Source organism: Kogia breviceps, chromosome 2, assembly GCF_026419965.1.
Source record: "Kogia breviceps isolate mKogBre1 chromosome 2, mKogBre1 haplotype 1, whole genome shotgun sequence".
NCBI classification, from domain to species: Eukaryota; Metazoa; Chordata; class Mammalia; order Artiodactyla; family Physeteridae; genus Kogia; species Kogia breviceps.
Genome location: NC_081311.1, coordinates 138,625,241 through 138,641,712, shown reverse-complemented (window position 1 = coordinate 138,641,712; position 16,472 = coordinate 138,625,241). Strand labels below are relative to the sequence as shown.

Genomic DNA, 16,472 nt, shown 5'->3' with positions numbered 1-16,472 from the left:
TTTTTTCAGGTGATAAGTTGCAGTTTATATTCACTAATATTGACCCTAAGCATCCTGAGAGCCCATTTATGTTTTCCCTGAGCCTAAATGAAGCAAGGGACTATGAAGGTATGTACTCCTGTCTCTTAACTGGTACTTAAGATTGGCATCCCAGAATGTTATTTGACTTAGAATATAAAGTAATGTGAAGGCAAGTAGTCCCACAAGCTGTTGCCTTTTTTCCAGTCTTGCTTCTTGGGATATTGTCTTCTAAAGGCAATGAGTATAGTTTTGTTATAGATATTATCCAGGAGCCTTAATAAGTAACTTTTCTTCAGGATGGCACAGTGCCACAGTAGCTAAAGGACTTAAAAGACCAAAGATCACTGCATTTCATATGCAAGTATGAATTATTCTCTTAGAGAATTTAAAACAAAGCTAACGCTATAAAGGTTACGACTGCCTAAATGTGGATATTGTAAGTTATCTCAGTAGGTGGTTTTAAAATTGAATGTAAAGTCAGAATGTGATCATTTAACACCCCCACTCCCTCCAGATTATCCTATCCTGAAAATCCCGAACGTTGATAATTTAGCTTAGTTACTGATTCTGCAGCAGGCCAGAAGGGCTTTGATGCATGGGAAATATATGTTTGGCGATAGTGTGAACAAGAAGAGAATGGAAATATATTTATCTCTTTTTATTATTCTAAGGCCCCCTTTAAAGTAGTCCTTAACTTATTGGAATTCAGAAAAATGGTTCTTAACTCTTTATACCTATGTTCTCATCTTAAAGCATTTATAGCAGACAGACGCTCAGGTAAACTGCTGAGTTGGCTCCCTAATGTGTTCTAGTGACTCAGTTCCTATTCTAATGAAATTTATATTTTAAGAATCTAGTTCAGGTACAAGTGTTTGATTTTTTATTTTACAGGTAAATATCTTCTAATCTGATAATGGGTGCTAAATTTTAAAAAGCAAACCCCCAAACCTACCTAGCTCCTCAGTTTTCACCAACTTGGATAACCTCTATTGCTAGGTAGTATCACAATATTTGATAATGTATTAAAATAGAATCTACAGTATCAATTTTGAACCAAGCACTCTTTGCTGTTCTTTCTCTGCTTTGGTCATGTGCATTGTTTCCTAAGCAGTCTCTACCAAAGAGCTGGAAATCTGATATGGTTGAATTTCTTCTCGGACAAAGGACAAGATTGACGGTAGAGAAAGTTGAATCATTCCTTTCCTTTGACCACCTTTACTGGAGACTTGCTCCCAGTGTGTACCAACTGGTGCAACTGCATTCGAGGTCATATTGTTCTTTGTCTTTTGAGTCTCATTTGATTACTAGGCCATGTAAATACCACTTTGGGAATAGCAACTGCATTTTCTAATGACCCCCATTTCACTTGTAAAACTTCAGATATTTCTTTCCACATCTGTAAGTTATTAAGGGTTGGCGTTGAAAGTTGTTCTTTTTTTGATCCAGTGACCAGAAATTAGAATTAAGGCCAAATTTTGCAGAGAAAACTGACAACAGTTCAAAAAAAAATTGTTAAAATATTTTCAATAGTTAAAACAAAATGTACAGGAAGTGGCATGCTGTTCTGTGTCTCTAAGCTCTTCAATCCCTTGATTACCTTCTGTTTAAATTTAAAGCAAGATTGTAGTACTTAACACTTGAATATTTTGAGATTAAACATAGGAAAGGTCTAAAAGATAGGATACAAAAATCAAGTGTATCTATCATTCTATGCTGAAAGCATTTCAATAAAATGGAATTGAAATGACTTGAATCAGATGAGAGCATCTAAGTTAGAAATACTTCTCTTCTCTTAAAAAACTCATTCAAATTTCTTTTTTTTTCCCCCTTCTAGTGTCAGATAGTGCTCCTCATCTTGAGTGCCTCGCAGAATTTCAAGAAAATGTAAGGAAGACCAACAATTTTTCTGCTTTTCTTGCCAATGTTAGGAAAGCTTTTACTGCTATTGTTTATAATTAATATATAAATAGTATATAAAAACCGTTATCCCTATTGTGTTTCTCTTTTTAAAAAAGGTCTCATTATTCCTTGTTTGTCTATAATCCGTTTGTATTTTTATAACATTTCTGTGTGCTGATTTCTGTAAATTATTTAAATTAAAATCTTAGGAGAGAAGATTTATAAAGTCAGGCTTTTGGAGGTCATGAACCAGTAATAATAAAAAATGAGAGGGGGTGGGCCCAACCTAAGGTTTGCAATTTATAAAATGTACTTCACAAAATAAATATTATTATCCTAATATCATAAAGGAAAGAATATTTTTATCTTAAACCAAGTGGGATCTACAGTTAAAATACAGGACAAATCTTTACATCAGAAGAAGATTGGCAGTATTCTAAAATGTCTTTTAGAAAAGGATCTAATTTTGAAAATCCAAATATAGAAAATTTATAACCAATTTTCATTTTATAATATACTGGTTAGTCGTGGTCTGGATATAAATTTGCCATCTTTGGAGTCTATTCAGTACGAACTAGAACTCGATCAGCTTCTTCTAAGATTTCATTTTTGTCACCATTCTTTCTTTATAAATTCTGTTGTATTTAGGTCTGGTGGCTTTAGTGGAAGCCACATACTACACCTCTCAGGATATCTTGGGCACACCTAAAAACCATGGAGCAGTGGCCTTTGTGCTTCCAGCTACTGCTGTCTTCTCCCTGCAGTCTGGGGGAAAAGTTTAGGCCAGTTGTCTAGTTAGGGTTGGAAGGAGTTTCAGAGCACTCCCTCAGTGGCCTCTCATGCCTAGGAAACCCAGGTCTGGAGGTAGATTAACCTCGAAAACTGAGCTAAAAGTAGGGATGTTGTAGTTCTCTAAATGGAAATAGACACTACATGTTTAACAGAAAAAAATAGCAGATGACTACTATAGTGAGTACATATTTACTGCTTGAAATATATTCTCAAGGAACAAACAGAACTTAAGAAAAGATTTTCATTCATTGAAACTAGAGGAAAACCATGTCTCATACCACAAATTCTTGATACAATGTTTTGAACCATACAGTGAGAAGGCACGAGGCATTGATTCTGAAAGATCCTCTTCACCTGCAAGTTAGAGAAATGAAGACGGGATGAGAGACTAAATGGGTAGCTCCGCACTTAGGTCCATTTCTCCTCAAGGACCACCATTCTTCACTTCTTCTAACTGGGGTGTGGGGGTGGGATAAGACCGCTGAATGAGACCACGTGGCAGGAAAGGATAGCACAAAAGGATAGCATAGGAACCAGCTTTGCAGCTGGGATCCAAGGTCAGATGTATGAATAAAGTGCACTCTCATACCAAACAAAGGGCCTTAAGCCATAGAAATTTATATTAATTTGTTTTCTCACCTGGAAAGCTGATTCATTCCAAAATTGGAATTGGGAATTGGTTAGGGCTGGCCACCTTAGAATAATAGTTAGTACTTTCTTAACTCTTCTTATGTGCCCAGCATAAGGCCTTTACAGATGTCACCTCATTTATATTCCCTCAACAACCTGTGAGGTAGGTACTATCCATAACCTAGTTCTACAGATAAGGAATCCAAGGCACAGAGAGTGTAAGTAACTTCAAGTCAGATAGCTGGGAAGTGTTAGAGTTGGGATTCAAACCCAGGTGGCATTCTGGCACCTAACCCATGAACTTCACCTAGACTCTACCTTATGCCTTTCTATGCTATATTGCAGAGAAAGTATGTGAAGACAGAATTCTCAACAAAGATTCTATACAAATTTGAATTTATTTTTGTTTTTCGTTTGCTTTTACAAATTTGAATTTTTATAACATAATTTTGCTTTTTTGTTTCTATAGAAGTATAATGATTAAGAAAAAAAAAAGCAGGGGAATATGTTTTGTCTGGATCCTTAGTACCTGGCCTTCAGAACCCAAGTGACTCACTGAGAACCATCTCTAGGTATTCAGGCTGCACTTATCAACCCAGGTCTTTATGGGATGGAGTGGATGGAGGGCTGTTGACTTATGCGTAAGTCTTTATCTGTTCAATCAAATATAAATGCCCTAATTTTTGAGGTTTGCTCTGTGCCAACCTAGGAATATTCTGGAGCCAACATTATTAGTATATTAGCTTAAATTTTAAAGTTTGGTACATTATGAAAATTGCGCTTTGAATACATGTGAGAGGTAAACCAAGCTATTCCATTAAATTTGCTCTATCCATTTTATTTAGGATGCTGTAAATAAGAAATAATACTTTTAAGCATTTACAGCCTTCCTGATAATGGAAATAAAGCACAAGATACATAGATAAGAGATTTTCTTAAATGCGAAACAAATGCACACAAGTAGTAAAACTGAACTGGAATCCAAATCAGGTGGACTAACCTATTCCACATTTTGTAATAAAATGGAACAACAAGCCCTCTAAAATTAAACTCAATCACTAATTAAGTTAAAAAAACAGAATCAGCACAAAATCTGCTAAAATGTACTGCTAGTGGATTTAAAGTTTCGATTTCCCAGCTAATGAGGATTAGAATGTGTTGCTTCTCTTCCACTTCAGAGGATTCTTGTACAGAGACAATGTTATATTTTAATTTGTGTACCATGACAGTGAAGTGCCTAGTATCACCCTAGCATAGTATCTAACACATAGTAGAAGCTTAGTATTTGTTAATGTCAAACACATTTCTAGACTCAATATAGGATTATTTAATGGGAAATTTAAATTACATCTTTGAAAAGGAGCTGACTTGTTCAGTTATACCTACAGGCATGTTGCTGAGATGTCCAGAAATTCTTAGAAGGTAAAGATATTTCTACAGGCAATTCTTGACTAAATGACAAAGCTAATTGAGAATAAGACCTTCTGAGTAAAGACAAGGGTTTCATCGAGTCCGTCAGTTAAGTAAGTAAACTGGAGAGTATATGAGCTGTTTAAATCAGCTCCTTTCTTGGTATCATTAAAAATATTGTAGTGTGAAGTATGAACAATGTATGGTGAAATATGTGAAGAATGTTTGGAGTTTAGACACATGTCATCATTTTCTCTTAGCAACCAAGCAAGCTGGAGGTAGCTGCTGAAGCTAAGGTCCAACAAAGGGAAAAACTTCAAGGATGAAGTTATTTTACTCAGTTGGATAGATTTTTACAAAAATTCAGAAAGTGGCAATGTTTGAGATCAAATAAATGTGATCTGTATAATGGTAAATCTTGAATACTCTTTTTTTGTGAAAAATTCTGCTTTCCAGCCCCAACATTGGTAATGTAGAAAGATTTGAGGATTAAGATCTGGTCGAGTCTTTGCTCTACTATTAAAATGGATACATGATGTTAGGCAAGTCATTTAATCTTCTGAGCATCAATTTTCTATCAGGCCAGACTACACTATGTGTAGTTTCCCAAACTTGCTGTTCTCTTTTTTGTTGACCAGGCCAAGAAAGTTTTCTTCTACTTTCAGTTAACTAAAAGTAATTATCATGAATGTTTGTTGAATTTTGTCATGTTTTTCTGTATCTTTATAGATTTTCATCTTGTATCTGCCAATGAGGTGATTTATATTAATAGGCTTAAAAAAGAAGTTGAATTAAACTTGCCTTCCTAGAATAAATCCAACTTAGTCATGGTGTGCAATCTTTTTTGTTTTGTTTTGTTTTTAATAATGTTGGATTCAGTTTGTGAAACTTTTGTTTTAAATTTTTACATCTATAGTCTTGAATTAGATTGGCTTTTAATTTTCCTTTGTATAAACTTCACGGGATGTTGGAGACACAGTTATCCTAGGTCCTAGACCATTGAAAATAGTTGAGATGTGTTCCTTTTTTTCTATTTCCTGAAAAAGTTTGAATAAGACTTTCTGTTTTGAACTCACATATAAAACTATGTGGGCCTATGTTTTCTTTGTAGGAAGATGTTTTTAGAAAAATGCTTGTTAAATTTTTTTAATAGCTACTGAATTATTCAGTTATTCTATTTCTTCCTGAGTTTTGATAAGGCATACGTTTTTCAGAAATTTATCTCTTTTGCTGACATTTTTTGCAAATTAATTGGTATAAAGTTGTTAATATATAATTTTAGTTTTTGATAGCTACTGCATCTGTAGTATGTCTACTTTTTTCTTAGAAGTAATATTTTTTTATGGCTTTCTTAATTTTGCTAGAGGTTTGCTCAGTTGATTAATCCTTTCAAAGAACCAATGAATAGCTTTGTTCAACCCCTTATTTTGTTTTATATTTCATTAATTTCTGATCTTTTCATTTCTTTTATTCGCTTTAGGTTGTTTCTGATGTTTTCATAAATTCATAATTAGGATGCTTAATTCATTAATTTTAGCCTTTCTCCTTTTTCTTATAGTATTTTTAAGCTGCTTTCCTGAAATTATAGGTTTTAATATGTAGTAACTTTCTTATTTTTTATTTCTAACATTTAAAATTTTCCATTAAGATTTATTCTTTGTCCATGTGTTATTTAGAAGTGTGTGTGTGTGCACATGTGCGTTTGTATGTGTGCAGGGACACATACATATGTGTTCTCCAAACACAGGGTTTTTTCGCTTAACCTTTTCTTAATGATTTCTAACTTACATTGTGGTCACACAATTTCTAGAGTCTTACTTTGTGTCCTCGTATGTAATCAATTTTTTACATGTGTATTTTCCAGGGGTTACGTGCTGTACTTTCTTACCTGCCCACAGCATTCACCTCACCCTTCTCACTTGCCTGACTCCTGCTCAGTTTGGACTTTCCCTGACTTCCTTGATCCTAATGAATGCCCCTCCTAAATGTTCTCATAACCTTCTTGATATACTCCTATTATAGCATTTATCACAGTGTATTGTGTTTACCGGTCTGTTTCCCTTTCAGAAGAGAGAGTAAGGGCTCTTTGAGGAAAAGGGCTCATTGTCTTTTTAGTATTGAAGTGACAGAGTGATAGTGCCCCAACCACTCTGTATGGTAACTTCTATTGACCCTTCAAAACCCCAACTTCTCATGATCCCCTGCCCCCAGGCCCATCTTTCCTGGGTTAGACATTTTTCCTACTAACAATGGGATATGTTGTTATTTTGATTCTCCAGATTAGGCTGATTACCCGCAAGGCCATCAAGACTTTGGGGGAGGAGAGACTTTTTCTTGGAAGCTGGAACAAAGTTACATTATGCTAGAATTACTAATCAGGTAAAGCCTTATGATACTGTATAATAAAATTTAACCCAAACTGAATATCATATTTTTGATGGATCCAAATGGATAATATTCATTGTGAATATTATTATGAGTAATTGAAAATGCAAAAAAAAAATCTTTCTGGTTGACAGGATAATGGATAGTAAGCTTTTACTCTACCTGAAATAAGACAGAGTAATGCTTTTGATATTTTTAGTGAAAATCTGGCTCCCTCAGTAGACCTCCCTCTACTGCCTATATTTCAGGTTGTTAATGTTGCTAAAAACTTCCTGACATATGAAAATTGCCTAGTGGAGTATAATTATGAAAGCCCAATTAAAAGTTTAAAAGTATTCATATTAAAAATTATTTTATTCTCTGTGGAAGACTTGGGAACATCATTAGTCTTCCCAATATGCACTTAATTTTTACCTAAATCTAAGGAGTACCATCTGTACCTGTCCTGCCAGAAAGTTCTTGCCCTTCTAAGAAGATATCCAACTCTGTTATCCCCAACATTTGTATTTTTATTTGGTTTAAGACTATAGTATTTCTTTGAAGTTTAAAAATTACATATCACACATGCAAAAAGGATTTGCAGCAACATTTTAAACCAGGAAAACCATTTATGTCTTTACAAAGTAAAACTGCTTTATGAAGAAAGAGAGGCCCTTTTCTTTAAAAATTACTTCCAAAGAGTTTCAGGGCCCAACCACCATTATCATCACTTTCTCTATACAAATGATCGAGTGTAGGCTACAGTCAATTGCTATACAATTTTTTATCCATCAAGGCTTAATGGAAAGAAGTCAGATGAAGAGGAAATATAAATTCAGAATCTCTGTTCATGGTCTAATGGCCTATTATTCAGCCTCCTTTCTATGTGTGGAAAGTCTTCATTAATACACCATTAGGATGACGTTAAAACTTCTGATTCAGGGCTTCCCTGGTGGCGCAGTGGTTGAGAATCCGCCTGCCGATGCAGGAGACACGGGTTCGTGCCCTGGTCCGGGAAGATCCCACATGCCGCGGAGCAACTAAAAAACTTCTGATTTGTTCTTCTAGGCCGTAAGGTATGTCTCACATAACAGATTTTACTTGAGCTCCTTCGGGTCTGATATCTGTATCTATAAATATCTCTATGTGTTAGTTATATCCTGCTCTAGGAGTGTAATGGTGCAGAGTATAAAAAAATATATGTACCTTGGTTTGAAAATTTCCTTTGTGAAAATATAAAATTTGACAAGTTAAAAAAAAAATAAACAGAGGTAGGGGGCTGGAGAATAATAGAATGGGTTTTAATTACTCCTTTAATGCCAGACTGTCTATTTGGCACAAAAGTAAATTGCCCAGATGTATTATCAATACCTTGACCTTCCATTCAATGGAGAGTGTGGTCTCCAGACTGACTAAGGTCATTTTCTGAAAGATGCTGCTGTACCACTTCTCTTCATTCTAAAATGTTCCCCTCAGAAAGAGTTTGGGGTCTGCTCTCTCTCATTCTCAACCTTTTCCTGTTATAGGGCATTTGAGGAAGCAGCATAAATCTCTCTAAATTCTCCATTTTGACAGTAAATGCTAGTTTCTAGAACTTTCCATCCAAACTAGAGACTCATTAGCACTTAAAGTGTCTTTCACTAGGAAGTTGCTTAGGGTATGCCTCTCATTATGACCTGGAAGGGAAGTGCAGAATTCCTGGTTTCTGAATTGGTGTATGAAGTTTCCAACTGGGCAAGGAGGCATGAAATTTCTGGCACTGCCTCCTTCCTAACCTTTTCCTATCTGCCTTGCTCTTATCCTCTGATCCCCAGCCATCTCTGGCTCACACTTGACCTCACTCTAAGAGCAGTTCTGGCTGTGGGTAGAGGGTACCTCAGAAGGTCATTGGCTCAGGATGGTACTCCATTCTACCCTGAAATCCTCTGCCTGGTATATGGTCCTCGTCTACCACCCTCTTTTCCGACCACGCTGCCTCTTTGCCTTGGCTCCTGATCCTTTATTCTAACGTCCTTAACCTGGGTCTATCTCACTGGTGCCTTGCCTGCCTGTCTCTGCTAAGCTCTTCTTCTTAGACTTGATCTGTGTTCTTCCCCATCTCCCCGACACTGCTTGACCTCTTGTGGGCCTGCTGTGGCTATTTCCACCCAACACCCCAGGAAAAAAGACATCTGTGTCCTAATCTGTGTTGTGCTACCAGAAGACTATCTGACTTCAGGCCGAACTGCCCTGGACTCAGTTTTCTCTCTCTCTGTGAGCAGAGGCTGTATTAGGTTATCTCTAGGGTCTCTTAGAATTAGAAAACTCTAGGAGCCATCAGGCCTCTTTCCCACCTCCCTTTACTCTCAATCTTCTGACTCTGTTTCAAAGAACTAAGTGCAAAGCACTGTGATATGCAGGTAGGACCCCATCACCCAGTTAGAAAGACAGAAGATCATAGCATTTGTCTTTATTTGCACCACATTGTATAATTTACAGAGTGTAAGGCGATGCCTTCAGAATCTTGCTTATGCTTGTGAAGATGTATCCCCGGCATTTGAAGGGAGTTCCTCCACATAAGCAGCAGGAAAATGGCCTTTTTTTCCCTTTAAAGAACCAAACCACCATCCTTCATTTTTCTTCTTGTGTATAGTCACAATGTCACCTATGAAAATGCACATACATATAGTTAGACAAGTGGGTTTCTGCACTTAAGCATGTGCCCGAGCCTGATCAGTAAGACGGTTTTTAAGGAGATCCTGCTTTCAAGGAGTTACTTGGTAGCATCATTTTTCTGCATGTGATTCAGATGAAGCAAAATTTATTGACCACCTCTGCATGAAGCAGGCAGAATGCAGAGAATATTAAAAAGAGTAAGGTAATGGACAAGTTGTGCCATAAAATAGTTTAATTAAAAACAAAATCGCTTTGGATCCTATGTCCCCGTGCTGCCTGGCTCACTTGGGATAGAGGTGATGGGTCATCCCCAAACTCTCTTGGTGTCTGTGCTTTAAGGGTTCCTCATGTTGGTGGCCAAAATAGTTTGGTATGTTGACTATAAGAGTATGTCTCAGCTACCAGACTTTTCTTTAGATCGAGGCAGCTTCTCTCCATTATATGAGCCAGCTTCAGAGTCCAAAGTTCCAACTCACATCTTTGCATGACAATATAACTCCCCATTTAACAATGTAGATAATTTGAATAAAATATCAGTTTGAGGACAATACCCCTTTAAAGCAATGATTCAAATAAACAGAATTCATAGGAAACCCACGGCACTTCTCTAATTCTCTATTAAAAAGAAAAAAAACATTATTCCCTGTCTTGTAAGAGAGAGTCTTTTCTCTCTGGCTGCTTCCTGTACATCAAAGTGGAAATATCCACTTCCTTAAGGATCCAAGAGCTACTTGATCTTTAAGCATCATCATGAAGTCATTTTCAGTCTTTCTTTCATTCTTCTCCCCAGTAATTTTCTTTCTAAGGCAAAGGAGACCATTGATCCCCCTTCTATCTCTCCTTAGTCACATCACTATTGATTCTTGCAGGAGATCATTCTCAGTCTAAGGTCTCCGTCTAATGAGTTCTCTCAGGTCAGTAGATTGACACAGCCTACTATCGGAATTCAAACGAATAACTTAAAATTTTATCGCCAGCTTCCCTAAGCCTCCAACGAATGTCTCGTTCCATTTAAAGAACCCACTTAGGATATAATGTATAAGTAGGCTTTGAAACCAACAGAACTGAAGACAAGATGATCAATTTGTGTTAACTATGTAATTCAGACTCAGGACCCTGGGTTCTAGGTGGCATCTGGGAAGTGTGTTTTAATTCAAATGGAAAGTGGGACTCTACTGCATTTCATTTACTCACTGGTGTAGGTAGACTTAAGATGACATGATGAGTAACAAACTGACTTCTATAACACTTAAAACTTTTAAATTAAAGGCAACATTGATTTAAGATGCATGCAGGAGAGAGTCTACTTTCCTTTTTTCTTGTCTTTACTTATGTCTGAGCTACAAGGAAAAGTAACTGCCTGGAGGAACTCTGACTGGCAAACTGAAAAGGAAGCACCTATGAACCAATAGCAAATACGTGGTATCCCTGTTGTTTGGCTGCAAAATCCATCTCAACTTTCTGTTGGTTCTGGGCACCATGTCCTGGTCATGGATTATAAATTTTCTCCTATGACACAATTCTTTCTCACTAACTATTTCATTTTGAGATCCCTGCCTTAGCTTAACATCCAAATGTGGTTGCTAATTGGACAAACAGAGGAAGTTGATGCTGGTGACTTTTTCTTGTTTAATAATCTTGGGGTCTACACCATCCATTATATAATAATCTTTCCATGTTAAACAAAAATCTGTGACACAAAGAAGGGGGTCGGATTCCTTTAATTGGTCATAAAACCCTTTTTCGTGAGAGAAGTGGGAGAAATATTAAGCTGGGAGTCCTTTGACCCGGGTTCTAGAACTGGCACTTAGACTAAGCCATGAGAGGAAGTCACTTCACATTCTTGTATGAGTAACTTTCTAAAAAGGAAAAAGGTGGGGCTACCTCTCTGATAACTTTCCATTACTGACATTCTACCCCAATGGAGCACTGTGATTAAGAGCGTGACTGAGTTTCTGAGTCCACATCCTGTGCCACTACTGCTGGTGACTTTAGCCAAAGTACTTGACCTTTCTGTGCCTCAGTCGCCTCATGCATAAAATGGGCATAAATAATACCAACCTCAAATGGTTTTTAGGAATATTAAATTGGACAATGTGTTTGCAGCAATGTCTGGCACCTAGTAAACACCAAATATGTGTTAGCTATTTTTATCATGTGAGCTTTCTTTTTGATGTGCTTTATCTTCTAAGAAGGGTGATTATAAACCTGAACTGCTTCGACCTGGTAATATCTTTTTTTTTTCATAGAAAACAATGTTATGGTTACCGAAGGGGAAGGGGGGTGGGATAAATAAGGAATTTGGGATTAACATATACACACTACTATATATAAAAGAGATAAACAACAAGGACCTACTGTATAGCACAGGGAATTATATTCAGTATCTTGTAATAGCCTATAATGGAAAAGAATCTGAAAAAGAACATGTATGTGTGTGTATATATATAGATGTATACTTATATACATGTGTATATATATCTATACATATATACACACATAAATATATACATATATATGTAACTGAATCACCATGCCATACACCTGAAAATAACACAACCTTGCAAATCAGTTATACTTTGATAAAAAATTAATATATATATGAGATATTCATTTGGTTAAGAGTAGTACATATATCCTTGTTTTTAAGACAAACTGCAATTATTTATTTATTTATCTTTGTTCTTCAGCAAACATCTAAGAGGGAAGGAGAAACCAAAGAATAAGTAGTCAGTCAAATAATAGATTTGAACTTAGTCTGATAACAGCCAGGCTATGAATGCATGACCTGGTAATAACTTTTAAGGCCAAGACAAGAATTTTATTCAAGTTAAAAATTTCAACATGGGAAGGCAATTCAACTATTTGAGAATGATTCTTACCTTTTTCCAAATTCAATTCATCATCTTGCCTGGCTTGAAAAGAATATAAGGCCTTGCAAAGACCATTGCCGAGCTGGGTCACACTGGAGGCTGAAAGTTGGATCAAGTTATAATGACTAATGCTGGGTCAGTAGGCAAGATGAACACGGTGAGATGTGGTCTAGTTTTTCAGCCATGTAGTGTGCAGCTTAAATATATTGAAATCTTCCCAAAAGGAAAGTTTATAATAACATTCATAACATTCATTCTTTGATTCAGTAACCATTTCTGATGTACATACTATGTGGATGAACTGTGTATGTTACATAATCAAAAGCTCTAACATAGAAAGTAAGTCTGGACAAAAAGTTACTGTAGTAGTAATAATAACGATGACAATTTTAAATTGTTTCCCACGTGAACTTAATCAACATTAGTTAGCTAAGCTGTGTGGTAACTGTATTCATGTTTTGGAAAACCAGCACCAGTTTTCCAATCAGGAATAGATAGGAGACACTTGGAACAGTTGCTTCCTCCATCATCCCCAGGTGCTTAGGGAACTGTTTCTCAAACGATGCAACCACGAGTCTTTAACATACCATGTGGACTACAATGGCCTGGGTTTGATTGAAACTTTTTTGCCAAGTTCTAATCAAGAATCTAGAGAGTCGACCCATGACTCTATCTCCACCTGATGAAACAGAGAAACCTCCCACACAAGATACATCAGAAATACATCTACACGTGGAACTTCTCCCATAGAACACCCACTGAACGCTGGCAGAAGACCTCAGACCGCCCCAAAAGCAAGAAACTCCCCACGTACCTGGCCGTGTGGATTAAAGGCTCTTGGCACTCCAGCCAGGTGTCAAGGCTGTGTCTCTGAGGTGGGAGAACCAACCTCAGGACACTGGTCCACAAGAGACCTCCCAGCTCCACGTAATATCAAACAGCGAAAATCTCCCAGAGACCTCCATTTCAACACCAAGACCCAGCTTCACTCAAGGACCAGCAACGAACAGTGCTGGACACCCTATGCCCAACAAAGAGCAAGACAGGTCTACAGCCCCATCCATTAGCAGAGAGGCTGCCTAAAATCATAATAAGGCTACCAACATCCCCAAACACACCACCAGACGTGGACCTGCCCACCAGAAAGACAAGATCCAGCCTCATCCACCAGAACAGAGGCACTAGTCCCCCCAACCAGGGAACCTACTCAACCCACTGAACCAACCTTAGCCACTGGGGACAGCCACCAAAAACAACGGGAACTATGAACCTGCAGCCTGCAAAGAGGAGATCCCAAACCCAGTTAAGATAAGCAAAATGAGAAGACAGAAAAACACACAGCAGATGAAGGAGCAAGATAAAAACACACCAGACCTAACAAATGAAGAGGTAATAGCCAGTCTACCTGAAAAAGAATTCAGAATGATAGTAAAGATTATTCAAAATCTTGTAAATAGAATAGACAAATTGCAAGAAACAGTTAACAAGGACCTAGAAGAAATAAAGAGGAAGCAAGTAACAATGAGCAACACACTAAATGAAATGAAAAATACTCTAGATGGGATCAATAGCAGAATAACTGAGGCAGAAGAAGGGATAAGTGACCTGGAAGATAAAATAGTGGAAATAACTACTGCAGAGCAGAAGAAAGAAAAAAGAATGAAAAGAACTGAGGACAGTCTCAGAGACCTCTGGGACAACATTAAACGCACCAACATTCAAATTATAGGGGTCCCAGAAGAAGAAGAGAAAAAGAAAGGGACTGAGAAAATATTTGAAGAGATTATAGTTGAAAACTTCCCTAATATAGGAAAGGAAATAGTCAATCAAGTCCAGGAAGCACAGAGAGTCCCATACAGGATAAACCGAAGGATAAACACACCAAGACACATAATAATCAAACTATCAAAAATTAAATACAAAGAAAACATATTAAAAGCAGCAAGGGAAAAACAACAAATAACACACAAGGGAATCCCCATAAGGCTAACATCTGATCTTTCAGCAGAAACTCTACAAGCCAGAAGGGAGTGGCAGGACATATTTAAAGTGATGAAGGAAAAAAACCTACAACCAAGATTACTCAGCAAGGATCTCATTCAGATTTGATGGAGAAATTAAAACCTTTACAGACAAGCAAAAGCTGAGAGAGTTCAGCACCACCAAACCAGCTTTACAACAAATGCTAAAGGAACTTCTCTAAGCAAGAAACACAAGAGAAGGAAAAGACCTACAAGAACAAACCCGAAACAATTAAGTAAATGGTAATAGGAACATACATATCAATAATTTCCTTAAATGTAAATGGATTAAATGCTCCCACCAAAAGACACAGACTGGCTGAATGGATACAAAAACAGGACCCATATATATGCTGTCTACAAGAGACCCACTTCAGACCTAGGGACACTTACAGGCTGAAAGTGAGGGGATGGAAAAAGATATTCCATGCAAATGGAAATCAGAAGAAAGCTGGAGTAGCAATTCTCATATCAGACAAAATAGACTTTAAAATAAAAACTATTACAAGAGACAAAGAAGGACACTACATAATAATCAAGGGGTCGATCCATGAAGAAGATATAACAATTGTAAATATTTATGTACCCAACATAGGAGCACCTCAATACATAAGGCAAACACTAATAGCCATAAAAGGGGAAATCGACAGTAACACAATCATAGTAGGGGACTTTTAACACCCCACTTTCACCAATGGACAGATCATCCAAAATGCAAATAAATAAGGAAACACAAGCTTTAAATGATACATTACAGAAGATGAACTTAATTGATATTTATAGGACATTCCAGCCAAAAACAACAGAATACACATTTTTCTCAAGTGCTCATGGAATATTCTCCAGGATAGATCATATCTTGGGTCACAAATCTAGCCTTGGCAAATTTAAGAAAATTGAAATTGTATCAAGTATCTTTTCTGACCACAATGCTATGAGACTAGATATCAATTACAGGAAAAGATCTGTAAAAAATACAAACACATGGAGGCTAAACAATACACTACTTAATAACGAAGTGATCACTGAAGAAATCAAAGAGGAAATCAAAAAATACTTAGAAACAAATGACAATGGAGACGCGACGACCCAAAACCTATGGGATACAGCAAAAGCAGTTCTAAGAGGGAAGTTTATAGCAATACAATCATACCTTAAGAAACAGGAAGCAACTCGAATAAACAACTTAACTTTGCACCTAAAGCAATTAGAGAAGGAAGAACAAAAAAACCCCAAATTTAGCAGAAGGAAAGAAATCATAAAGATCAGATCAGAAATAAATGAAAAAGAAATGAAGGAAACAATAGCAAAGATCAATAAAAGTAAAAGCTGGTTCTTTGAGAAGATAAATAAAATTGATAAACCATTAGCCAGACTCATCAAGAAAAAAAGGGAGAAGACTCAAATCAATAGAATTAGAAATGAAAAAGGAGACGTAACAACGGACACTGCAGAAACACAAAAGATTATTAAAGATTACTACAAGCAACTCTATGGCAATAAAATGGACAACCTGGAAGAAATGGACAAATTCTTAGAAATGCACAAGCTGCTGAGACTGAACCAGGAAGAAATAGAAAATATGAACAGACCAATCACAAGCACTGAAATTGAAACTGTGATTAAAAATCTTCCAACAAACAAAAGCCCAGGACCAGATGGCTTCACAGGCGAATTCTATCAAACATTTAGAGAAGAGCTAACACCTATCCTTCTGAAACTCTTCCAAAAGATAGCAGAGGCAGGAACACTCCCAAACTCATTCTATGAGGCCACCATCACCCTGATACCAAAACCAGACAAAGAC

General features: G+C 36.8%; 2 protein-coding genes across 10 annotated transcripts in view; one reads left to right on the top strand and one right to left on the bottom strand.

Annotated features, from left to right (window-relative positions):
- Positions 1-2,007, top strand: part of SPC25 (SPC25 component of NDC80 kinetochore complex) — a 35,568-nt gene extending 33,561 nt beyond the window's left edge. For all 5 annotated transcript variants that reach the window (XM_067027524.1, XM_059053969.2, XM_067027525.1 and 2 more), the window contains exons 6-7: positions 10-108; positions 1,856-2,007. In XM_067027524.1, coding sequence (XP_066883625.1) covers positions 10-108; positions 1,856-1,980 — 224 coding nt within the window. In that variant the 3' untranslated portion in view covers positions 1,981-2,007. The remainder of the gene's footprint in view (positions 1-9; positions 109-1,855) is intronic.
- Positions 2,008-9,550: 7,543 nt separating this feature from the next.
- NOSTRIN (nitric oxide synthase trafficking) overlaps positions 9,551-16,472 on the bottom strand; it is a 69,689-nt gene continuing 62,767 nt past the window's right edge. For all 5 annotated transcript variants that reach the window (XM_059053951.2, XM_059053952.2, XM_059053953.2 and 2 more), the window contains 2 exons: positions 12,654-12,743; positions 9,551-9,760 (listed from right to left, as the gene is read on the bottom strand). In XM_059053951.2, coding sequence (XP_058909934.1) covers positions 9,624-9,760; positions 12,654-12,743 — 227 coding nt within the window. In that variant the 3' untranslated portion in view covers positions 9,551-9,623. The remainder of the gene's footprint in view (positions 9,761-12,653; positions 12,744-16,472) is intronic.